The sequence below is a fragment of the Ornithodoros turicata genome, chromosome 1 (genome assembly GCF_037126465.1).
Source record: "Ornithodoros turicata isolate Travis chromosome 1, ASM3712646v1, whole genome shotgun sequence".
Classification (NCBI taxonomy): Eukaryota; Metazoa; Arthropoda; class Arachnida; order Ixodida; family Argasidae; genus Ornithodoros; species Ornithodoros turicata.
This window is the reverse complement of record NC_088201.1, coordinates 2503099-2529938: the sequence shown is the minus strand read 5'-3', so window position 1 is coordinate 2529938 and position 26840 is coordinate 2503099. Positions and strand designations below refer to the sequence as shown.

Genomic DNA, 26840 nt, shown 5'->3' with positions numbered 1-26840 from the left:
AGAGAGAGAGAGAGTGGCTGGTTTGTCCCTTCAGATGACGCGCCCTTGGAAGTCGCTGGGGAGGTGTGTTAGCTTAGCTCAATTGAGAGAGCCCGGGACCGGTAATCCAGAAGATGTGGGTTCGAGTCCTACAGCTGGCTACCCTTTTCAGTGACTTTCATCAAGAAAGGGGTGTTGAGAGAGGTTTGTCGTCATTTTTTTAGAACTGAGATAATACCTGAAATCCGGAGAAGAGGCAACGGCTGTGAAATGCATAGCCAGGGGCGGATCCAGACGCTCAGTTTGGGGAGCGGTTTCTTTGTCGGAAGAGAGGGAAATCCCCTGGATCCGCCAATGCGTAAAGCTGGGCGAACTCACACATGACGGGCCTCAAGAGTGCCCTTCGCTCATCTCACGCCCATGAGGAGAAGGTTAGTGGCGATGAGGCCTCGCCGCCTACCATGAGCGCAGTCACGAGGCGGGTATGAGGATTCTTATGAGTGCACTCGCTGATAATGCCTTTGAAGGGTGTGAGGCCTGCTATGAGCCCACTCACCAGTGAGGCCCTGAGGGGCAAGAGACCTCCCAGGCTCGCTATGAAGGCACTCAACAATAAGGCAATTGAAGGGTGTGATGGCCTGCTATGAGGACACTTACTAATGATGAAACGGCACACTCCCAAAAAAAGAAGGAGACGCTGCCTCGCAAAAACGATTACTGTCGAAGGTGACGTTTGGATATTCCTTGAGAAGGATAAGACAGCTTTCAAGAAGAGAATTTGTATGTGTTCCCTCGTCAACTTTGAGAAAGGGATCCTGGAGCTTTTCCGCGTATAGACCTGTTAAGTGGCAGAAATGCGTTTGAAAAATATGCACGTGTCGAGTAGAGTCCGCGACACAAAAGGAAACGTCAACGAGTGCCTTTTCTTGTAGAAGAAAAAGAGTCTGTCGTCAAAGGAGTGTATCATTCGGCGCAGAGCGTCAAGTTGAGTTTTTACAGAGCTCCTGGATGGATGTCCAAATGACTCCTAAAGTGTCGTGTGCAAAGCATCGCCTTTCTCAAGTTCCAAAGGTTCCAACAAGTTCATTCCCTTTTTGTGTACGTTCACTCGTCATGTTTTTTTCTTCTCTCGTATACATCGCCTATTCCACTCGCAACAGGGGCACGATGCTCAACATTTCGTTATTCCATTCCGCGGGATAAATGCATCACTTTCCTATGATTCGCCACGAGCTCCTGCACGACGGCCAATCGTGAAGCTTCTTTGAAATCCCGGCCTACGCTTCCCACGTGACACCGTTTGGAGAGCGTCAACTTAAAACAATAGAGAGTTTTAGTGCATCGCACGCTATCGCCTTTGCGTACGTAAGGGATAGCGTGGTGGTTCTGCGCACGCGCAAAGTATAAAGAGAGCATTGCGGAATCTCGCAAAATTTTAGGGGGTCTCCTGCAGATGGGAGGGGGGGGGGGGTGTTAGGGCGGTGTAGGGGAGGGAGGGTTCTGGATAAAACACTGCACCAGAACCCATTAATAGAGAGTTTTAGTACATCGTGCGTGAGAGCATCGTGCGAAGCTCTCTTTCTGTTATGGGCGTGAGTACACTCTTAAAAATGAACTTCACCGCATAGCACGCTTCTAGCCAACAATCATCTCGAATGATATCGTTATCTGCCCTGATTTATTGAAAACGGGAGGCGTACGCCTATTTTGTGACACTTATGCTGTTCATAATTGTCACAAAAAAAAAAGGCGTACGCCTCCCGTTTTCAACAAATCAGGGCAGGTAGCGCTATCATTCAAGGTGATGGTTGGCTAGGAGCGTGCTATGCGGTGAAGTTCATTTCTAAGGGAGTAGAAGCATCAACGCCATCCCTTACGTACGCAAAGGCAATAGCGTACTATGTACTAAAACTCTCTAATAACAATAACGAACGGTATGTACAGTTCAGTATTGTGCCCCAGATCTTCCAGGTTGCTAAACGCATTCCCCCCCCCCCCCCCCCCCTCTTTACAGGCTAACATACCCCCACCTCGAAATACTGCAATATACCACTTCCGTTCGCATTAAACCTAGGCGTTTCACTGCGGCAGTGCAAAAACGCGATAACAACGCGACCTATCAGATCGGACGCTTTCCTGGCAGACAGAGATAAAAAGCTAGATAAAGCGAGCGAAGACTAGGCAGACGAGCACGCGCGCCACGACTGTGGCGGCGCACCGCGTTCACCGCAGGAAACACTCCGTCGCGATCGATATCCCGGGTCCCCGAGCGCCATTTTTGATCGGCTTCTGCGCTGTTTCGACCTTGGCAACGTCTACACTGTCCCCATTACACCGCTAGAAACTCCGAAAGCCGAGAAAGGAAAGCACGTCCGAACAAGACGCACCAAGACGATCAAGGTTTGCAGAAATGAGGTTTCGCAGCCGACAACGACAACGCTTGTTGTCGTTGTGCGCGTTTGTGTTTCCGCATAGTTTCGTACTCAAGACAGTGTGTGCAGACTCAGTGAAAATGTCACTGCACTGTGTTGGAAACAGTTGCGGCGAAAGTTGAGAAATACTAGTGAGGAAGCGTACACCACAGTGACATTGCAAGTCCCTCTATGATACCACAGTGGCCAGATTGCCGTTCTAGACCAGAGAGAGAGCGTACTCTAGATATTGCATGGCTCGGTGCACAGGGACGGTCCTTCGCTCACTTACCTGAATCGCACTGTACGCGACGAACACAAACCCTCCTGGCGTTTCCACCACATCCATGGTGAGGTCAGACGGTCGGGTGGAGAACAGCCAGGAGGCCACGTGCACGGCATTCCCCTCAACAAAAAGCGATCATTCCGGCAGCCCTAGAGGCGAGCTCTACGATGAGTGAAAGCCGTCCTGAGCTAGGCCTAACGACCAAGAGAAGCAAGAACCAAGGAATGCACGCCACTAGACAAAAAACCCCCACTACTAGGACGCAAAAGAAAGCGAGCCGTTCAAGACAAAATGCCTTTTATTCAGCGCCCACTACAGTCATGCCGACAGAAAGAAGGCCAAGGCAAGCGCCAAAGAAATGAAACACTAGAGAAAGGCAAGGAACTAGTGCGGCGGAGCTAAGCGCAGTTCCTTACCTACGAAGTCCATGCTGATTTCTTGCTTTACAGCTCGCTGCTATAGCCACTGTGATTGCACGACAAAGGCTCCACGAGCCATTCGACGTGTCGACGATGCGCCGCACAGAATCCGTACTGCGGCTGCTCGAGGTTTGAGCTCGGCGCGCCACCCTCGCCCTCCCGTATCAATGGCGCCGCTCGATGCCGTCGGTATAGCGTTCGCTCGGTATAGCGTTCGCCTCAGGCTGCTTCAAGGTATCGCTTTCAGTGGTCATCTCCATGTGTACCATCGGTGGGACCCATCCGATCAGGTCCTGGTCAACATCATTGTTTTGCTAATTCACATTGAGAAGTGAAGCAGTTGTACATATCATGCTTCCTCACCAAAGTGTTCGTAGCCCTACTGGCAAGTATAGTCTATAACTTGGCTGATAAAATAGCATAGAGGCAGGCGAGCTGGTGGACGAAATCCATCGAATAAAAAGCCTGAGCTTGGTAAACACGGATATAAAAATTGAATACGTTATTGTTGTATACGAAACGTCTCCACTGCGCGAAAGTGGAACAAATTTTAGTTTGCTGGTACAGCATATTTTCTTATCAATTTGTTGAACACAGAACAAAAGTGCGTAGACATAACGTTGTATTTATAGAGTACGCACACTGGCTTCAAAAAACAAAGCATTGCAAGTTTTGACGTTTCGATGCTTGTACGGGCGTCATCATCAGATACGAAACGAGGTTCTATCTTAAATGTGGAAAGGAGTGTAAGAAAATGGGAGTGGTTGATCATGTACTGAAAACGGGAAACTCTAAAAACGTTGACAATGCCAGGACCTGGGCACGTGAACTCAGAAAATTCTTGGAATCCTGGCACATACGTTCCTAAGATAGTGCTTGCAAGAGCCACAAGGGGGCCGCTCTCCGAATGTTACAGACAGAGCCGTTTATGGTTACAGAAACATTATCCACATTTAAAAGTAGGACTCGGACAGCGCTCCGTTTTATATCTGATGATGACGTCCGTATAAGCGTCATTTTTTTTAAATTCCGCGTTAGCGCTGCGAAACAACTATAGCTGTGAGCGGCGTACAGATGCTTGTACAAGATACTCACGAAACAGTAACTGAGTAGAACACTAAGTCTTGAAAAGTATGTATTGAATAGACTTAAAAGTAACTCGTTACTTTCAAGATACTTTGACGTCACAGTTGGAATTCACTATCAAAGAAATACGAAGAGCGTCAAGTTCAAAATGGCACTACCGAAAAAGCTCTATTAGCTTGCAGGAACAACTTTTTTTTTTTCAAAATCACTATCCGACAGCCCCGTTTTTTATAAATAAACACAGTATCCCCAATATTAAACGCGGAGGCTCCACAGATGCGAATGAATGCGTTTATCTCCTTGTCATTGGCCTTTCTCGCTACTGCTTTTCAGCACGGCTCTTCTGTCCTGCCTGATTGGGGTCGCAGTGGTCTACAGTCTTAAAAATGAACTTCACCGCATAGCACGCTCCTAGCCAACCATTATCTCGAATGATATCGTTATCTGCCCTGATTTGTTGAAAACTGGAGGCGTACGCCTTTTCTGTGACAATTATGAACAGCATAAGTGACACAGAAAAGGCGTACGCCTCCCGTTTTCAACAAATCAGGACAGATAACGATATCATTCGGGATAATGGTTGGCTAGGAGCGTGCTATGCGGTGAAGTTCATTTTTAAGAGTGTACCTGCGTACCCTTCAGGACGACACACATCGCCTCATTCGTGCTCCCAAGCACGCTACCCTTTCCCTACGAGGGGAAGTGCATATCCCGAATATCTCAGACGCTCAAGCAATGCACTCTAAAAAAAGAAAAGAATAAATGAATATTGCTCTTGTTCTGCTCTTTCCAGTACGTCTTTAGTCTGATCACCCCGCTTCCGGGACTCAATTTATCCTGCCAAGGTTCCCGTTACACGTGAAAGAGAGTAAATGAATCATGGCCTGACTTACTATTATTTTGAGGTTCCCTTTCCCAGTCTGTAACTTTGAACATTTGTTTAGGAATTGCAAGATAGATTCTTCCGTTAAATAGCTGCAAACGTGCTTGCCGCAGTACAAAACGCAGTTAGAAACCAGAACGTTCCTTGCAAAGTTAATTTTTCTGTGCGACAGACTGTGTGTTTTTCAAATTCAGCGAAGTTGGCAGCGACCTGGCACCACTTGCTTCGCGTCGTAAATTCTCCCGTCTTTGTCTTTTTCATAAGTTCATACATTCTCCACCATTGAGCGGCACATACATCTCACCTGCTTCACACATCTCTCGGCGTCGAGATCACCCTATGAAAGTACAGCTGCATGTTGCCCACACGGCATACTTCCTGGAATCTTTCTTCCCCCGCAGCAGCAAAGATTGGAATGACCTTCCCAAAGCCTTGGCCATCATCGATAATACAGACACATTTCGAAATCATCTACGTACATTTATGTTCTCCTGATGTTTGCTGTGCATCATTTCATTTTTTCCATATGCCAACTATGTACCCTCATGTAATGCCCGCAAGGACCCTTGAGGTATTATTAATAAATAAATAAATAAATAAAGTTAGTGGTGCTGTACTGTTGGCATTACAACTATGCAAGAGACACATAAGATTTTACTTCAGGCATCTACTGTAGCTCGTGTTCTACGTTCCTGGAGCCGCAACAGGGGTCGGTGTGCCGACTCTTGTAGCACAAGATACCCAGAGTAGGTATCCCTTCATATCCGTGTCCTAATCGTTCGCTGGTGAGGGGGATTATCACACAATGAGCACGCGCTCTTCGTTTTTTAGGGCGAGCGCCGTAATATTTTGTAACGCGATGTGGTCAAGCATTGCGACCTGTCCCATCTAGAGATGCGAAGCATCGAAAAAAAAAAACCTTTGAGAAAAAAAATTGAGAAAAGAAAGTTTTTCGTTTTTTTTTCCTCGTCTCCGGAAAAATTGCCCAAAATTTCCAGGCGACAAAATTCAAAAATGTCAATTTTCGTGCCTTCGATGCGTTCCAACCCGCCAACAGTGCCTTAGGTGCCTCTAATCCGCCAACAACCACCAACTTAGAGCTCCGTCTGGCTGCTCCAAGCGATCGCCATCGCGTTCACACAATGTCGGAGTTCTGGTCGGAATCATGGAGGAAGGAAACACAAGGAGCGGCTCTTCCCTCCAGACTAGCGTAGCCACCCTCTAGCGGTCGCTCGAGTCAAAATCGCCATTGCTTCCTGTCCACCACGTGATCCCCTCTAAAGTTTCGGTTTTGCAAGACTTTGTTTCTCGCGCTGCTCTCCGTATGATTTTGCTTCTTGGAAGTAATTTATTGTGAAAATGTGAGCACCGTCGTAGAAACGACGTATGGTAGTGTGTTCCTGTCCCGGCTGCGGCTCTCGTTGAACTGAAAGCAGCTCCGCGGGAACGCGTTTTGTTCGTAAGTACACGGTAACTTGCTTTAGACGCCCGTATATCTTCGAGTCATCTTGAATTGTTCATTTGGGACCTCAAACTCTGCCGCAGATTCATTTCATATCTTGTGTTGTTGTACAAATCTGATTAATGGAACGGCATTCTTAACCACTTAGTCAAGAAAAGTACATACGTTGGAAGTAACCGTTGCCACACGTGATGTTTTCGGTCCCGCGTACTCCTTTTGCGTTCTGCACACTGTGACTGGTCTTCTAATAGAACAGTAAACATTCGCAACACACAGAAATAAAGTGCAAGCACGCGTTCAACGTAATACTGCCATCTGAACTGCAACACAACTACAGCTCGCGTCGTCTGCTTTGCTGGAGCCATGCTGTCTGGAGGGTCACGTGAGCGGTCACGTGGTAGACAGGAGCATCCCAGAATGCAATGCGAGACCGGCTACGCTCGTCCCGATAGAAAACCGTCGGAGGGGCCGCTCCTTGTGTTTCCTTCCTCCATGGTCGGAATGGACGGGTTGTTCTAATTACCTATCGCTGAGTAGACGGGATGCTCTGCTCCGCATTTATGCCTGAACACTTCTATGGTGAACACTTCTAAAGTTTCTAGCTCATTGTATGCTGTGGCTTGGCCGGCAATGCTTCGTCTCAGCAGTAACCGCGTTTGTTTCCATTTTTTTCCAAATTTTCGGAAAACCCCCCGAAAAAAAAAAAAAACGGTTTTCTTCGGGCGATCCAAAATTTCCAGAAATTTTGCATATCTAGTCCCATCCTCCAAGTGGCAATGCACATTAGTGACACTACTCTGATATGGCGGCGGTTGCCGTAGCCATGATGCGCTGGCTGCGGTGGTATTGCGACGTTGCCATACCAGCCTGAATACTCAAGTTGTCGTTCGTTGACTACCTGCACTCCTCCGAAATAGCATCTTGTGAGTGGCCGCCAAAGCACGCCTATTTGCTAGTTGCGCCTAGTTGCTACTGAGCCATCCTCTTTGTCTGTCAGTCCAAGTCTCAGCGTCAGGACGACGTCAGGCAGGGGCAGACTTGTGCGTAACGCGTTACTAGTAATTGCGTTACTTGTAATCAATTACTTTTCTGAGTAATTTTTCGAGTAATCAGTTACTTTAAAGTCAAAGTAATTTTTAGAGTAATCAATTACTTTTATAAGTAATCGATTACTCAGTAATTGATTACTTTCCCGGCAGAGACTAACTCATCTTTTAGATGTTCTGCCCCAAGTCAAGATCTTCGTGCCGTCAGCCTTTGTTCTGGAATTTCAGGATCTCTCCCCCTAATCTGTTCCTACACCAGTGTGGTTGTACCTTTGTGGTAGCTTTGGAGGTTTAGTGAGTCATGGGGAAGTTCCACGCATGATCTTCCACAATCGGGTCAACGTCTTCCCGGGCGATAACTACAGTAGACGTACATATTTTTGGGTTATTTCAGCTGTTCCACTGTTGAACTTTTCTTTTTTCTTCTTTTTTTCCTTTTGCTGAGGCACACAAAGACGGGTATAATTTGCGTCAATGCAGAGTAACGACCGGAGTAACGCGTTACTTTTCTACTCGTTACTCAATTACATTTGAAGTCCTGTAATTGGTAACGGTAATCAATTACTTTTTTCCGTACAAGTAACGGTAATCAATTACTTTTTTCGAGTAACGGGCACAAGTCTGGGCAGGGGCTCAGCGTTAAAGGGACACTCTCGATCAATAAACAAAAAGCAATAACGAAGTGACGTCAGTGAAAGACAGTAACATAATCTCCTCCTCGGAGTAGTTTTTACTCTATACTTCCGTGTCACACACAGGAAAAGTATCTTGAAAGTAACTTTGAAAGTGAGTACCCCTCTCCCACACCAAAATGGCGTTCCAACAGCAGCGCTTGCTCGCCTTCTCAAGAAGGACGTTGGGATCATTCAGAATGATTTCTTTCCCGCTTTGTCGAAAACGGCAATTTGCTAACGATACCGTTCGACGCAACGGTTGGCGCGGAATGTGGGTTCTGTTCGTTGTGCATCGAACAATATGGCCCTACAAGTTGGGCTGAACGTCGCTTTTGATCTATAACTTAAAAACCCGAGACTAGGGGACAAAAAAAAAACGACAAACACAGACAAGGTCTCAATCTCAATCGTTTTTTGTCCCCTAGTCTCGGGTTTTTAAGTTATGGATCTATACCACCAGCTCGCTTGCTACCTCTCTATCCTCTCGATGTCGCTTTTGAATTGTGTTGTGTTTGAATTGGCAGGCAAATACTTCTCGTCTGACAGTTCCTAGGATTGAGAAGAGTTTAAAGAAACCGATTTGGAATAAATAATATCGTAAGAGGCTCATTGGAGAAGACGCTGGTGGGATTCCCATTTCACTGGCTTTTCACTGGCTTTTCCCGCGGACACGAGGGGTCCAGAGCCGTATATTAAAAGGGAGTCTGGCCATTGGGAGGAGCCACAAAAAGAGGCTCGACCTGTCAATCACAGTTTCGCTCCTCTGATTGGATTGCTTTTTACCAAGGGGGTCGCCATGACACCATACTGCCACCCAAAATGGCGACCAAAACAAACACAGTGAAGCGGGGATTTCGTGACAAAAATTTTTCACAGATTAACCTGATTTTACGCTGCAAATGTACATCCTAATATAAGTTTCTCGGGAATCAGTTTCATCTTATGCTCATCCATCGATATCTAACTGAAAATAATACGTTTTGTCGACGTGTTAGGCCTAGTGAAGACGGCGATCACAACGAAACCATAAGAAAAACGGCGCTGTGCTGTACAATCTTATATCTAATTGCTGGATTTCATGGATATAAACACTCTTGCCTTTTATATTCAAACTATTCATGTAGATTTGTTTAAAAAACATACCGACGACAGAATCTGTCCCAGCAGGTGGTTCTGCCGGCAGTGATACAACGACGGAAGCAGACGACAGTTCCCGACGTGCCTTACGCTCCCTAGGTGGCGCACGTCAAATTTGCACAAAAAATCCACTAGTTTTGCAGATTGCGTGAGGTATCCATTTCAATCCCATCCAATCCACTTGCCACCCAAAATGGCGCTGCCCATGTTGGATACGGGGACAAATAGTGAGGATAGGTTGATTGATAGCGCCCCATATTTCAGAACTCTATTGGTCGCAAAGCTGAAAAAGTGGGTGGAGCTTCAGGTATAGGCATGACCCATTAATGGCCAGACTCCCTTTTAATATACGGCTCTGGAGGGGTCTGGAAAACAACACCTCCTAGCGTAAATTACGGAGACTGCAGATGAACAAGTAAGCTACGACCAACCTATAGTGATTATATCCCCAGTTGGACTCTGCAGCAAAACTTCCAGAGACCTCTCTTAAGAATTTCACTTGGCAGCCGAACCACCCGTTCTGAATCCGCTTCACAATACCACACCGGAGCCATTTTATTTTCACCGGGTCCAACGGAGGTGGCGACATCCTTATCGAGCAAGTGCGGTTCAGCTGATGGGTGTCCATCAACGACGGCGTTCGATTAGCGCTAGCAATTAGTGGACTCCCTTCTACCATTATACCGGCCAGTCAATCACGGTTACGAGCAGAATTTCCACGCGACGCTTAATAAAGGGCTCCTCTTGGTCTGTCTATTTCCAGCATTGCATCCATTTGATCATCTGAGAAAATTTCATGAGGAGGTCACAGCCGTCAGATAAGAACCATTTGATGTCAGCTCTCATTCAAGACGTAGCAGTGATGGTGATGGAAGTGCTTGCCGTTGTCGGCCACGCTCAGGCTGGCAACGTCAGAGCTATCGCAGAGCGTCCTGGGCCAGCTTCACTGCCTGAAAGCGTCTGTGGAAAACCCAGGGAAAACACCCAGACAGCACATCCGGCGCTCGGATTGGAACCCGGGTTGAGACGTAGCAACTACCCTGCTTACACACATTGGTCCATTCCAGGCTGCTCCGAGATGTCCACCAGTGACTAGCTCGTGTACTCGAGCAACGTTAAAATAAGCGAGCACGAGGTTGTTTGCAACAACCTCCTGTTTGTACATAGCGACTCAACATTCGATTTGCGAACAATACATTACGTGTAAGCATGCCAAACCAAGAGTGGTCGTGTCACATGTTTTGCGCTTCCCGGGTCTCATGGATAGAGCTACGTGTGCCACATCCTGACGTGCAGACTCTCTGCGGGGGTTCCGTTGATTAGTAGTGTTGCGCGCGTTGCTGTACATTCATGGACAAATGTGGATATTCCGAAACAGTTCGGAAGCATACCTCGGCAAAACTCACTCATGCTCAATGTGGCAAATGAGTTGAGCACGAGTGAGCAAACTGAGAGCTGTAGTGAGCGGCAACGAAAGTCTCCGGCGGACGCTATATGTAGATCAGCCGGAATGAGAACCACTAAGTGGAGGCTCTCTCCCATATCGTCCTAACCATCGTAACAGCCCACTAAGTCCTTCTCGATATCCTGAACAGTTACAATGGTAGCACAAGACCATGGTTGGAGGGCAATCTCATGGCCAAAGCGTCTGCACACGGAGGAACGCCATATATTCTGGACATGATTAAAAAATTCGAGAATTCAACACGAGGTGCTCGAGAATCGACTCCCAGCGACTGTCCTCTCGATGCGGGTCGCGAGAGTCGATGACGAACGATGACTCTCATACGGCACGACTCCGACTCGCGCGTCGAGCGAGTTGGATAATCGAACACAGCCAGTGGAATCAAGTCTCGGGCGCCGCGAGGATTAATCACGATCGCCTCCTGTCACAAGTGCCGACCTCTGTTCAGAAGTAAAAAGCATTTTCACGGTGTAGATTTTTCCCCGCGAACACAATGATCACGGATGTTTCAAGTACTGCGCTCACCCACTATACTCTTGAAGTGCGGAATTCCGAGTTTCGAGAGACGTTATATGATCCCTTACAAGTGACAAGAACCCAATATTTCTGTTCTCTGGCCGGCGCCAGCGAAATAAAAGCGAGATTGTTTTGCGCCGATGATTCCAGGAAACAGCCGTTGCGAAAGGAAGAGAAAAGAACGTGATGAAAAATTCATGTTTCTACTTTTTGCGCACGTGTACTGTGGGGTGCACGTGTGTGGAGGCAATAAACGAAAACAAGATTTCCAGCAAGAGAGTGAAATCGGGAACACTTGGCTGGCTTTGATTCCTCCGCGTTAAATATTGCTCTCTGTGCGCAAGCACGGTGTCATTCTTGATGCCAAGTCGTGGCTTTCTAAGAACGTTGTTCGAGCTCATGGTGTACAAGACTGTCGAAATATTCGTGGTGAAATCGAGCTCACCAACGCGACCTTAAAAGAAAACTTGACCACATAACACGCTGAAGGCAGAATAAGATATATAACAGAGTAAGAGTATAAGATACCGCGTAGCACGCCTAATTTGTTGGTCACAGAAAGGCCTTCCGTCTCCGACAAGTCAGGGGAGAAAACGTTGGCTAGTCGAGTCTTATGCAATCAAGTTCGGACACTGTAGAGCTCTCAGTGTGAGGCCAAATGACCACGAACCAAAGGGGTCCTCATCAACATAAAGTCACTAAAGAGAACATGCAGGGTCGCCTACATTTGCGAAAAGAATCGCGAACTTGTACCCTGATGGTTAACCAAGACGTATAGAACGCCATATTTCGTCGTTGTCTCACACAGCGTTTTTCCTGGGCAGTTTACATACTACATGCAAAATGTCACAAAACGCTGCTCAGCGAATTAGACCAAGATTACCTGTGGGATGTCTCAGTGTCGATATGACCTGAAAAGGGCTCATACTCGTTTCTACCGCGTCTGTGGCGCGACTCTGCCACGACTTGTTGGCGCCAGATTAGAGTTGCGCGCCGGATTAACTTCCCGAGGCAACCAGCTTTCCTTTATGTTCAACTGGTCTGCTCCGTAATAGCTGCTGGTAAGCGAAGTAAGCTCAAGAACACGTAATTCATTGGTGGATAAGGGAGTGGAAGAGCGTCCTTTTGCGCTTCACCGCGACCAGCCGCTACAAAAATATGTAAACCGAAATCAATTAATTACTGCAACAAATGACCCGCCTCGGTGGCAGATTTTTCTTTAAAAGGTGTCCCAAAAGGGGTAGTACTCAATTTAATGCCGACGGCGCCCTGCTTTAGAAGTCATGTTTTTCACGAAGCTCATTTGAATTTTAATTTAAATAATGAGCTCCTCGCACTCATTCACACGGTGCGCGGCTTGTAGGTGGTATGGGACAGCTACCTGTAAAAAAGAAAGTTATTCGATTGGTGCACCCGTTCGCGAATTATTTTTCCCGGGGATTTAACTGAGACACCCTGTATATTTGGGTGTTATCCGACAAAAAAGTAGTTTTCGGTAGACATCCCGAAACACAGCACCTACAACATGGATATCTCCAAACGATTTGGCCTATTGGAGGCTGCGGAGAGACCGTTGTTCTGGGCTTTTCCGTGCGATAGAGTTGCAAAGTCGAAAGATAAACAGGAGAAAGATTTGGTTTCATGATCAAATGTGCCCAAGACTCCTTCTTCATCTCCCTCGCCACGTAGATATATAAATTCCGACGATGACACAGAAAGTATGTGGCTGAACTGGCTCCCTGTGCAGGACGGCTCGTTTCCATGACTACGACCGCTGAAACTGGAGCGACTCCTGAGGACATCGTATGCAACGATTGGCTGAAGTGAATGACACATTGACACCATATGCCTACAAAGAAAGCCTGTGGCTTCCAGTGGCTCCCTGTGCAGCTTGAGGCAGCTCGTTTCCATGGGTACGCAAGCTGAAATTGGAGCGACTCCTGAGGACATCGTCTGCAACGATTGGCTGAAGTGGACCACACAGTGACTCCATATGTCTACAAAGAGAGCCGGTGGCTACCATTGGCTCCTTGAGCAGGGCGGCTCGTGTCCATGGCTACCATTGGCTCCTTGAGCAGGGCGGCTCGTGTCCATGGCTACGCAAGCTGAAATTGGAGCGACTCCTGAGGACATCGTCTGCAACGATTGGCTGAAGTGGACCACACAATGACTCCATATGTCTACAAAGAGAGCCGGTGGCTACCATTGGCTCCTTGAGCAGGGCGGCTCGTGTCCATGGCTACGCAAGCTGAAATTGGAGCGACTCCTGAGGACATCGTCTGCAACGATTGGCTGAAGTGGACCACACAATGACTCCATATGTCTACAAAGAGAGCCGGTGGCTACCATTGGCTCCTTGAGCAGGGCGGCTCGTGTCCATGGCTACGCAAGCTGAAATTGGAGCGACTCCTGAGGACATCGTCTGCAACGATTGGCTGAAGTGAATGACACATTGACACCATATGCCTACAAAGAAAGCCTGTGGCTTCCAGTGGCTCCCTGTGCAGCTTGAGGCAGCTCGTTTCCATGGGTACGCAAGCTGAAATTGGAGCGACTCCTGAGGACATCGTCTGCAACGATTGGCTGAAGTGGACCACACAGTGACTCCATATGTCTACAAAGAGAGCCGGTGGCTACCATTGGCTCCTTGAGCAGGGCGGCTCGTGTCCATGGCTACCATTGGCTCCTTGAGCAGGGCGGCTCGTGTCCATGGCTACGCAAGCTGAAATTGGAGCGACTCCTGAGGACATCGTCTGCAACGATTGGCTGAAGTGGACCACACAATGACTCCATATGTCTACAAAGAGAGCCGGTGGCTACCATTGGCTCCTTGAGCAGGGCGGCTCGTGTCCATGGCTACGCAAGCTGAAATTGGAGCGACTCCTGAGGACATCGTCTGCAACGATTGGCTGAAGTGGACCACACAATGACTCCATATGTCTACAAAGAGAGCCGGTGGCTACCATTGGCTCCTTGAGCAGGGCGGCTCGTGTCCATGGCTACGCAAGCTGAAATTGGAGCGACTCCTGAGGACATCGTCTGCAACGATTGGCTGAAGTGGACCACACAATGACTCCATATGTCTACAAAGAGAGCCGGTGACTACCATTGGCTCCTTGAGCAAGGCGGCTCGTGTCCATGGCTACGCAAGCTGAAATTGGAGCGACTCCTGAGGACATCGTCTGCAACGATTGGCTGAAGTGGACCACACAATGACTCCATATGTCTACAAAGAGAGCCGGTGGCTACCATTGGCTCCTTGAGCAGGGCGGCTCGTGTCCATGGCTACGCAAGCTGAAATTGGAGCGACTCCTGAGGACATCGTCTGCAACGATTGGCTGAAGTGGACCGCACAATGACTCCATATGTCTACAAAGAGAGCCGGTGGCTACCATTGGCTCCTTGAGCAGGGCGGCTCGTGTCCATGGCTACGCAAGCTGAAATTGGAGCGACTCCTGAGGACATCGTATGCAACGATTGGCTGAAGTGAATGACACATTGACACCATATGCCTACAAAGAAAGCCTGTGGCTTCCAGTGGCTCCCTGTGCAGCTGGAGGCAGCTCGTTTCCATGGGTACGCAAGTGGAAATTGGAGCGACTCCTGAGGACATCGTCTGCAACGATTGGCTGAAGTGGACCACACAATGACTCCACATGTCTACAAAGAGAGCCGGTGGCTACCATTGGCTCCTTGAGCAGGGCGGCTCGTGTCCATGGCTACGCAAGCTGAAATTGGAGCGACTCCTGAGGACATCGTCTGCAACGATTGGCTGAAGTGGACCACACAATGACTCCATATGTCTACAAAGAGAGCCGGTGACTACCATTGGCTCCTTGAGCAAGGCGGCTCGTGTCCATGGCTACGCAAGCTGAAATTGGAGCGACTCCTGAGGACATCGTCTGCAACGATTGGCTGAAGTGGACCACACAATGACTCCATATGTCTACAAAGAGAGCCGGTGGCTACGATTGGCTCCTTGAGCAGGGAGGCTCGTGTCCATGGCTACGCAAGCTGAAATTGGAGCGACTCCTGAGGACATCGTCTGCAACGATTGGCTGAAGTGGACCGCACAATGACTCCATATGTCTACAAAGAGAGCCGGTGGCTACCATTGGCTCCTTGAGCAGGGCGGCTCGTGTCCATGGCTACGCAAGCTGAAATTGGAGCGACTCCTGAGGACATCGTCCGCAACGATTGGCTGAAGTGGACCACAGTATTAACTCCATATGTCTACAAAGAGAGCCGGTGGCTACCATTGGCTCCTTGAGCAGGGCGGCTCGTGTCCATGGCTACGGAAGCTGAAATTGGAGCGACTCCTGAGGACATCGTCTCCAACGATTGGCTGAAGTGGACCACACAATGACTCCATATGTCTACAAAGAGAGCCGGTGGCTACCATTGGCTCCTTGAGCAGGGCGGCTCGTGTCCATGGCTACGCAAGCTGAAATTGGAGCGACTCCTGAGGACATAGTATGCAACGATTGGCCGAAGTGGACGACACAGTGACACCATATATCTATACAAAGAAAGTCTGTGGCTACTAGTGGCTCCCTGTGCAGGACGGCTCGTTTCCATGACTACGGCAGCTGAAATTGGAGCGACTCCTGAGGACATCGTCTGCAACGATTGGCTGAAGTGGACCACACAATGACTCCATATGTCTACAAAGAGAGCCGGTGGCTACCATTGGCTCATTGAGCAGGGCTGCTCGTGTCCATGGCTACGCAAGCTGAAATTGGAGCGACTCCTGAGGACATCGTCTGCAACGATTGGCTGAAGTGGACCACACAATGACTCCATATGTCTACAAAGAGAGCCGGTGGCTACCATTGGCTCCTTGAGCAGGGCGGCTCGTGTCCATGGCTACGCAAGCTGAAATTGGAGCGACTCCTGAGGACATCGTCTGCAACGATTGGCTGAAGTGGACCACACAATGACTCCATATGTCTACAAAGAGAGCCGGTGGCTACCATTGGCTCCTTGAGCAGGGCGGCTCGTGTCCATGGCTACGCAAGCTGAAATTGGAGCGACTCCTGAGGACATCGTCTGCAACGATTGGCTGAAGTGGACCACACAATGACTCCATATGTCTACAAAGAGAGCCGGTGACTACCATTGGCTCCTTGAGCAAGGCGGCTCGTGTCCATGGCTACGCAAGCTGAAATTGGAGCGACTCCTGAGGACATCGTCTGCAACGATTGGCTGAAGTGGACCACACAATGACTCCATATGTCTACAAAGAGAGCCGGTGGCTACCATTGGCTCCTTGAGCAGGGCGGCTCGTGTCCATGGCTACGCAAGCTGAAATTGGAGCGACTCCTGAGGACATCGTCTGCAACGATTGGCTGAAGTGGACCGCACAATGACTCCATATGTCTACAAAGAGAGCCGGTGGCTACCATTGGCTCCTTGAGCAGGGCGGCTCGTGTCCATGGCTACGCAAGCTGAAATTGGAGCGACTCCTGAGGACATCGTATGCAACGATTGGCTGAAGTGAATGACACATTGACACCATATGCCTACAAAGAAAGCCTGTGGCTTCCAGTGGCTCCCTGTGCAGCTGGAGGCAGCTCGTTTCCATGGGTACGCAAGTGGAAATTGGAGCGACTCCTGAGGACATCGTCTGCAACGATTGGCTGAAGTGGACCACACAATGACTCCATATGTCTACAAAGAGAGCCGGTGGCTACCATTGGCTCCTTGAGCAGGGCGGCTCGTGTCCATGGCTACGCAAGCTGAAATTGGAGCGACTCCTGAGGACATCGTCTGCAACGATTGGCTGAAGTGGACCACAGTATTAACTCCATATGTCTACAAAGAGAGCCGGTGGCTACCATTGGCTCCTTGAGCAGGGCGGCTCGTGTCCATGGCTACGGAAGCTGAAATTGGAGCGACTCCTGAGGACATCGTCTCCAACGATTGGCTGAAGTGGACCACACAATGACACCATATGTCTACAAAGAGAGCCGGTGGCTACCATTGGCTCCTTGAGCAGGGCGGCTCGTGTCCATGGCTACGCAAGCTGAAATTGGAGCGACTCCTGAGGACATAGTATGCAACGATTGGCCGAAGTGGACGACACAGTGACACCATATATCTATACAAAGAAAGTCTGTGGCTACTAGTGGCTCCCTGTGCAGGACGGCTCGTTTCCATGACTACGGCAGCTGAAATTGGAGCGACTCCTGAGGACATCGTCTGCAACGATTGGCTGAAGTGGACCACACAATGACTCCATATGTCTACAAAGAGAGCCGGTGGCTACCATTGGCTCATTGAGCAGGGCTGCTCGTGTCCATGGCTACGCAAGCTGAAATTGGAGCGACTCCTGAGGACATCGTCTGCAACGATTGGCCGAAGTGGACGACACAGTGACACCATATATCTATACAAAGAAAGTCTGTGGCTACTAGTGGCTCCCTGTGCAGGACGGCTCGTTTCCATGACTACGGCAGCTGAAATTGGAGCGACTCCTGAGGACATCGTCTGCAACGATTGGCTGAAGTGGACCACACAATGACTCCATATGTCTACAAAGAGAGCCGGTGGCTACCATTGGCTCATTGAGCAGGGCTGCTCGTGTCCATGGCTACGCAAGCTGAAATTGGAGCGACTCCTGAGGACATCGTCTGCAACGATTGGCTGAAGTGGACCACACAATGACTCCATATGTCTACAAAGAGAGCCGGTGGCTACCATTGGCTCCTTGAGCAGGGCGGCTCGTGTCCATGGCTACGCAAGCTGAAATTGGAGCGACTCCTGAGGACATCGTCTGCAACGATTGGCTGAAGTGGACCACACAATGACTCCATATGTCTACAAAGAGAGCCGGTGGCTACCATTGGCTCCTTGAGCAGGGCGGCTCGTGTCCATGGCTACGCAAGCTGAAATTGGAGCGACTCCTGAGGACATCGTCTGCAACGATTGGCTGAAGTGGACCACACAATGACTCCATATGTCTACAAAGAGAGCCGGTGGCTACCATTGGCTCCTTGAGCAGGGCGGCTCGTGTCCATGGCTACGCAAGCTGAAATTGGAGCGACTCCTGAGGACATCGTCTGCAACGATTGGCTGAAGTGGACCACACAATGACTCCATATGTCTACAAAGAGAGCCGGTGGCTACCATTGGCTCCTTGAGCAGGGCGGCTCGTGTCCATGGCTACGCAAGCTGAAATTGGAGCGACTCCTGAGGACATCGTCTGCAACGATTGGCCGAAGTGGACGACACAGTGACACCATATATCTATACAAAGAAAGTCTGTGGCTACTAGTGGCTCCCTGTGCAGGACGGCTCGTTTCCATGACTACGGCAGCTGAAATTGGAGCGACTCCTGAGGACATCGTCTGCAACGATTGGCTGAAGTGGACGACAAAATGACTCCATGGCGACATATATGACAACGTGGCTACGACCGTCTACATGGATGGAGATTCCATGGAGGATGATTTCCATGGCCACGGCCGGAGCGGTTAGCGGCAGATGGCGTTCATCCAGCTCAGGTGAAAATCGATTCGAGTGGTAAGCTCCTCGTCTAATCGGCTTTCAAGTACTGTATGTAGCATTACATGTACGCATTAACCCCCTGTCAGACGGGCTAATTTAGTGTCACTTTCAACGACTGACACTTGCGCTTAGTGTCATACGACACGACATCTTTTAGTGACACTCGGGAGAAAGTGCACTAACGATTTAGTGAGTTCCCCAAACTCACTTCACTTCTCTTGGCCTGACCGAGTGTGTAGCCTCGACGGCAGGCTTTGATACCGTCAGCGTCTTTCCTGTCGTCTGCTACGGAATATCTTGGGACTGTGTTGCTGGACGTCCAGCGCTCGCACTCAGAAAGCTACGACGTTTTCCGTGTCTTCCGCTTCTGCGGGGAATGTCGCGCGTGTGAATACACGGTAAATTAACCCGTGTGACAGGGGTACAGAACTCCGCGCTAAGTTACACTGAAAACGTTGGCCATGTATATAGCATTCAGCGTCTCCAACAAAATGAGCCGTAGAACGGAAGATGCAAAACCTTATTCAATCTTTCTAAAGGGTATTCTTCTCGTCCTGCGCAAAAAGAAAAGAAAAAAAAGGAAAGAAAAGAAGAATCTACCTTAAAAAAACGCACCTTGAAGTTTGTGCACTCACTGGCATCCATTTACTGCATTCCCTCTTGTCTTTTTTTTTTTTTTTTTTTCACGTCGACTGTCGCATCGCCCAAGGGTTATTTGCCTTGGAAAGGAAAAGACACTCGAGTGATAAGGGAGTGGCGCAGGACCCAAGAAACAAAAGACTGTTTTTGGAAACGATTGTTCTTCTGTGTACAAAGGTTGTGTCTCTGTTAATGTTAAAGCCCACTAAATGTCATCACAAGGCGGTTTCTGTAAGTGCTCTCTTTATAGGTGCGCCATGAAAATATTTTTCTCGCGTGTTCGGGTAGGTCCGTCTACTGGCTACTGAGCTATCTGCCTTTTACATCTCATGGGTCAGCATGTACACGAAGGCAGTGCAACAATTGTCCATTTCTGTCACACTCCCGCCATGCAATGATGCATGAAGATGAACTCGGGTCCTTGTGATCGTGACGTTATCCATGACGTAAAAAATTTAGCCAATCGCAGTGTCCATGCTTCTCTGCGTTTGTGTCGCGTCCTCTGCAACACGATACGAGGGAAGGCGCGTTTGCAACGCTTTGTTATCGCGAGTCTCAAACTTGCGTTGTATAGTTAATAATTATATTATTTTTTTTATAGTGTAAGAACTTGCCCTGTACAGCTTGGACTTAATTCGGTTATATTAGCGGTTGTGGCACATATTATCTGAGCTCCTTTCGAGAAAATGTGGAATTTAACCCGAATTATCGTGGGTTAAATGTAAGGTCCCCTCAATTTGACCGCACTCGCTGCATCAGTTGGGGATCCCTTCTGACAGTTCGAAAACTTGCTCTCGCGGTCATTCTAAACCAAAACGAATGTCAGTCGCCACCGTTCTACTCTTTGCGCTCTTGGTTTACGTGCTTGCCTTGCTTCGAATGTACGATGTCTTTTTCTACACATTATTGCTCCGCTTTTAGCCTTTGTCACCCTACTCGATCATCATGTAAATCTCTCATCGCTCATACTTGTAGATAGCTTTTAACTGCCACACTCACTTGTTATTATCACTTGTTGTTGTTACCGTCCCACATATCTCCCACATCATCTCTCCCATCTTCATCTCCCACACACTCACCATAGTTTTGGCGCTCTTTGGCCTTTGTGCCATTAAACCCATAATCTCTCGATCTCTCTCATTATTGTCCGCGCTATATGTTATTGCACACTTGCTGCCCCTCCTATTATCTGTTTTCGCTTGGAAAAGGAATGCCGGTTCGTTTTGAAAGCTTCTTGGACTTCGTGGTCCTAGGAGCTTTTAAACTTTTTTTCGTCTTGCTTTTTGTAACGCCGCGCTCATTGCCCGCCACGGGAAATACGAGGAACAAAGGAAACCATCAGAAAATGAAACGAGTAAGAAACAATGGCAGAAATAAAACGTTGTTTCGTCGCAAATAACCGGTCTAACGTCTAGTTACGATCGCCAACACACGAATACAAATACAAAATTATGTTGGCACAACATCGGTCACAAATCGGTAGCATGTCGAAATGACATCGGCAGCATGTCCAAACGATATCGGACCAATATCCTGACCCGACATCGGCCCAACTCTGGGCGGTGTTGCAAAGTGTATGTTGGGCCGATATCGGGGATGTCGGCAGGAGCACATCGGGCCGATGTCAGCCCGACATCGGGGTGCTGCTTGGGTATTCAGCAAGTGCCGTTCGAAACTATAGGCACAAAACGAAAAGAGCACAAGGCGTGCGCGAGTGCAGCCAAATCGAGGAGACGTCTGTGTGATGAAAACCACATGAGATGACAGCCAGATGTGAAACAAAATTAGGGCTTAAAGGAACTATCGCATCCGGACAGGTGTGTATGAGACCAATACGGTAATGTTCGGCGTGGTTTCATAGTCTACTTGGCAAGGTTTCCCTTCCGAAAACAGCGTACTTACTAAATCGACGATTTCTAAAGATTTTCACTCCCTCTGCAGCTAAGCCAGAATGACGTAGGCCGGGCACACGAATATGATTGTCTCGCAGGTCGTCCTGCTTGGCGTTCGCACCGCGATATACTAAGTGAAAAAGACCTCCGTAAATACGCCGACTTTCGCTTACCAGTGTGGGTGTTGACATGACCATAGTTCCGTGGAACACGGTGTTGGCTGTACAAGCGCGTGCGACGCTAACCAGAAACAGCATTCTTCGAGCCGATCTCAGACCTCTCCGCATCCACGACTTGCAGACGCCACCTGTCACTCCCACCCGGCGCTCGGATGCCTAAGTCTCTCTGCCAATCCCTCTGATTTTCCTTGTCCCCGTCAAAGGGGCGCTCACTGATTGGCCTTGTCCAAGTGACGTTTGCAGAGAGGGAATTCCAGAATGCTCTCAACATCCGTCATCTGCCGTTGTCATGCGTCACATCAAATTGGACAGAAACAACTCCACGTCGGATTTTCGGCGTCACGGATGAACGAGGAGTAAAACGGCACTCTAGTTTCGAAATCGACGCATGCGATAGTCCCTTTAAAAATCGCTTCTTTTGCACCACGATGGGGCACAATTAGCACTGCGAAGCAGACTTGTGCGTAACGCGTTACTTGTAATCAATTACTTTCTTTAGTAATTTTTCGAGTAATCAATTACTTTTCTGAGTAATCGATTACTCAGTAATTGATTACTTTTCTGGCAGAGATTAACTTATCTTTCAGGTGTTCTGCCCCAAGTCAAGCCCCTTGTGCCGTCAACCTTTGTTGGGTCATTCTACTACAGCAAGCGTAGGTCATTGTAATAACGTTATGTAATTTCAGGGTCTCCGTCCCTAATCTCTTCCTACACCAGTGTGGTGGTACCTGATGCTTTGGAGGTTTAGTGAATCATGGGGAAGTTCCACGCAATGCTCTTCCACAATCGGGTCAACGTCATAAATACAGTAGATGTACAGATCTACTTGTCCTAAGCGCTTTCGTTTTTCGTGTTATTTCAGCTGTTCCGCTGTTGGACCTTTGTTTTTGTTTGTTTAATTGTTTGTTTGTTTGTCTGTAAGGGAAAAAAGAGGAGAAATTGGACTTGTCTCTCGACTTGTTCTGCTACACCTGAGGCACACAAAGACGGGTATACTTTGCGTGAATGCAGAGTAACGACCGGAGTAACGCGTTACTTTTCTACTCGTTACGCAATTACATTTGGAGTCGAGTAATTGGTAACGGTAATCAATTACATTTTCCGTAGAAGTAACGGTAACGGTAATCAATTACTTTTTTTGAGTAACGGGCACAAGTCTGCTGCGAAGCAACTGCGGCTATGAACGGTTCACATACATAACCTGCTTTACATGAGGGCGACACGAGCCAACTTAACTGAATAACTCGATCTCTCGTCTGCATGTAAACCGGTCTATATGGTCTTAAAAGAGAAGCCAGACACAGTAAAGATAAGTCGCTCGGTTAGGTAGTTCAGACGACAAATGTCGACTGAACTCCACCATGTAAACCGCGTTAGTCGAATCCGCTTCCCTTACGTCACTGCCAGATGCCTCGTCATCCCTTGCCTCGGAATAGAATAGGTGGATGACCGCCAGAGACGGAAGAAGAAGAAGAATAGCTGGCGGGCGCAGATTTCCACGCAGTATATACGCCCAAAAGAATACAAGTGATGGCTGTCTTGATTATGAAAAGAATGGCCCGCCGAAAGGTTGCAAAAGTATTCACGCGAAGTTGTGTGTAAAGTATCTAAATTTCAAGGTTACAATTTAAAGATGAGGGTGGCGCTTCAGTCGAGGATCAGTCGACTGAATCCTGCAGAGCTATATGTCATGTAAACCGTCGCGAGTCGACCTTAAAGGTGGCGTCCGCGAGGAATCCTAAAGTGCTGCGATATCCACTTGGAGATGCCTTCCAAGAAGAAAACAAAAAAAAGTTTCGCAAAATTCCTTCGTGTTTTTTTTTTTTTTTTTTCATAAAACAAAAACATGGAATTCGAAACCAACTACCAGCTTCCGGTTGAAACGGCCCTTGCCTGCTTCGCCTCTTCCGGTGACGTAATTGGCATTGCCGGTGAGATTCCCAATCGCTCAGCTGACGTCATCGTCAGGCCGATTGCAATCCGATTCCACCGAAAGCATGAAAGCAGATGTATCTATAGGGACTGTTCGGCAGCAGATTGCGAGTCGGAGGACCGCATTTTGTGACGGACAGCCTGCCTTCATAACTGACTCCGGTGACGTCGGTCCGCACATTGTTGCCTGAATTCAGTCGGGAGGGCAGCCGACCAAATTCATTTTCAAATGTGTCTGGCTGTTTGAACACGAAATATTCCGGCTGCAAGTATTTCGGGCATCCGCTATTCATATCGCACCTTCAGTTGAACTGCGTTTTTTGTTCGGACACCACCTACAGTGAACCCTGGTTATTATGACAATGGTCGTTCCCGAAAATTTCGGTCATAACGCGGAATTGTCATATTAACGGGGGGATTTGCAGGGGTTTCACAGCATTGTTCCCCGGGAGTATGGTCGTAAAGCGCGTATGTCAGATTATCGGGGGTCATATTAACGAGGGTTCACTCTATAAAGATCAGTCGACTGGAGCCTTCAGTCGACATATCCGTCCATGAATACGCAGCTTATAGATACATGGAATTGGTATGTGGCCGAGGATACTGCTGGAATATCCAGGCAAAACCCGAGACGGCAACGAACGAATGCTTCATCCAGGACTACGATGCTTTATCGAATATAATTTTGCTACAAGCACTCGGACAAAACCCGGCACAGTGCACGAAATGGGACTGCGTTCATACGGCGTCACTAACAGCAGCAGTAATGAAATGCGTTGCATCAGTCAGCGTCGCCAGACCTGAAACACGAGTTGCCGAATCGCTGCTCACTAAATCAATGGGAACCACGCGTAACGACTCAGTAACACGAGCACGCAAGCAAAACAAAACAAGTTCCGAGGCGCCTGCAATGTTTACGCTAAAAACGGTCTCCGATAACTGGTCCACTCGTTCGCCAAGGGGCTGCAGAAACCCAAGCTTAGAAGCTTTTTTTCCAACGACAAGGAGCGTCCGCTGTCAAGATGTGGATGGATCTTGTGTCAGGATGCGGGACTCTTGCCAGAGAAACGGTACGGAGAACGTATAACGAGCGTGTAACGGAATTGAGGTCCAACTGCTTAAGTGCTAAAATGAAAGTTGAGATTGCATTTACTCGCAGATCTTAAAAAAGTATAGCTGTAAAGTAACTAAGTTACTCTAGTTCGTTACTAATGCGGAAAATTAGAAATTAAAATGAACTGCAACTCAGTTGAGAAGCGATAACCCTATACCTTTCACCATGAGCTTTTCGTGGCCAAACTGCCACAAGAAGGACTCTCACTTTCAACAAATGAGAATGTTCTGAATGAAGTTGTTACTGAGCATAGTCGAGTTGTGTTTCTACAGTTTCTGCAGAAACTGTTTCAGAAACAGAAACATCCTCATGAGAATGACACCTTACATACCTTTGTTTCCTACCTTGCGCATTTCTCTTGTACTTTCGCTTTAAGTACACGAACAGCAATACAAAAAATCATTTCAGTATGTCAGCTGATCAAATCATCACTTTGCTTTACGTCCTTTTAAGCTCTACTTTTTCTCAAGAAGTAGTAAGGAGACCCAGTAGTTAATTTATAAGTGAAGAGGCCCTGTGGGTGGGAAATTGGCTCAATCTACGTGGTTACACCACATCGCTATAATAGCAAAACGCCATTTTTCACAGTTTCAGTTTACGGTGAAAGTACGGAGGAAGGAACAGAGCGGAGCGGAGCAGAAATTGGGGGCTAGCCAAGTTTCGATTTTACAGTTGTTGTCTTCATGGCACAGCTTATGGAATTCCAGAATGCACGACTCCAAAGATGCTAAAATTGTCCACGTGGCCCAGGCTTTTCTCTTCGCTGCAGTACCCTTAGGACCACGACCTACTAGATTATAACGACCATGTCGTGCGTACCCCTTCTCATCGCCGCATTTTTGGAAGCTAGCGGTGGCGCTTCTCATCGTCCCAGTTATTGCTTCATCAACTTCTACAATACTTTGTACTTCAGCTTACCTTAGTATTTCTGTACAAATGGTGGACGTTCCACAGATGTTTCATTCTGAGGTTGATTATCATCATCATTCTACGCGTTTTCATAGGAGGTATTGCTGTCGTCTGCTACGGTAGTCGTACATACGCTTCTGCGCGTTCAGAATTCAAATTTCCATCGTCCAATCGTGGCGTGCCGATGAGTAGCTCCCCTAGTGGATCGTGCCGACGGGCTCCTCATAGGGGTTCCTGATTGTGACATGGTCGTTATAATCTCGTAGGTCGTGCTTAGGACGCCCGTGTTTGAGAATAGCGTCTGGTCGCCAGACGAAGATCTCACCTTTGACGGCGTTTAGCTTGCTTCCCATCATCTGCTTGGCAACAAAAGCAGCCATGATGGCGGTGGTGGAGGAAGGTAAGGTTGGACCTGCGGTCAAAGGGGGCTGGGACTCGGGGATTCAGGGGACAGAGAGCGGGGGCTCCACTGGGTCCTCTTCTGGGGGCCAACTGGAACGTAGAAAAGGAGACATTTTCAACAAGTGTGGCATAAAGAACAACAGGACTACGTAACGCACTCAATGCTGTTGGATCCTCAGAGCGCTCCCATACAGCCTAGCATATCGCCACGAATGCTACTGATGATGAAACAAGCCTAGGGGTAGTACCACACTGCTATCCCCGGCTACTATCGTCGCAGTGACGTCCTTCGCGAGGGAAATTAATTCACTGCTCGTGGATAGTACCCACATGTCGAATGAACAAGTAATTCAAGTACTTATATCAGATTTGTATAGATGGGTACCAAACTTACTTTGTCTAAAAAACCGCACAGAGTGAAAGCAGGGGTTTCACTCTATCTAAATATATGCAACACTTTGTCCCGAGCGCTTTGACTATTTACAAAGCAGATCAAGAAAGGAAATCGGCACACTTCTCTCCTTCCTCTATAATTGGGTGAGCAAACGTCACTGAGCTACGTCAAATGGGCTGTCAGAATCCTATATTTCTCTACTCAGAGCTGAATGACGTTTTGCGTCCAATCCCAGACTCCCATACGGTCAGTCGCGTATATAGAGAGCGTACTGTCACTGCCACAAACCTGAGCAACATGTTTACTGCCGGTTTCACTTCAACGAAATAGTGCACTGCTTATAAAAGAATCTCATTTCTGTTACTGGAGGCTTCTGGAAGAGACGTACAAAGAACACGTTGTGCAAGGACCATTCCTCGTGAATGTCGTCCAGGGGCTCTACAAAAACTCTTCTTAAAAAATACAGCAATGTGAGTCGTGGCCGCGTGAAACATCAAAGTGACGCC

At 48.2% G+C, this 26840-nt stretch overlaps 1 protein-coding gene across 13 annotated transcripts in view; it reads right to left on the bottom strand.

Moving 5' to 3' along the window:
* LOC135377295 (complexin-like) overlaps window positions 1–26840 on the bottom strand; it is a 495185-nt gene that overhangs the window by 96334 nt on the left and 372011 nt on the right. For 11 of the 13 annotated variants that reach the window (XM_064609614.1, XM_064609616.1, XM_064609615.1 and 8 more), the window contains one exon: window positions 25864–26030. In XM_064609614.1, the coding sequence (XP_064465684.1) occupies window positions 25864–25918 (55 nt within the window). In that variant the 5' untranslated portion in view covers window positions 25919–26030. Of the gene's footprint in view, window positions 1–3092; window positions 3195–25863; window positions 26031–26840 lie in introns of those variants that run through there. The other 2 variants (XM_064609624.1, XM_064609625.1) reach the window with 2 other exon arrangements.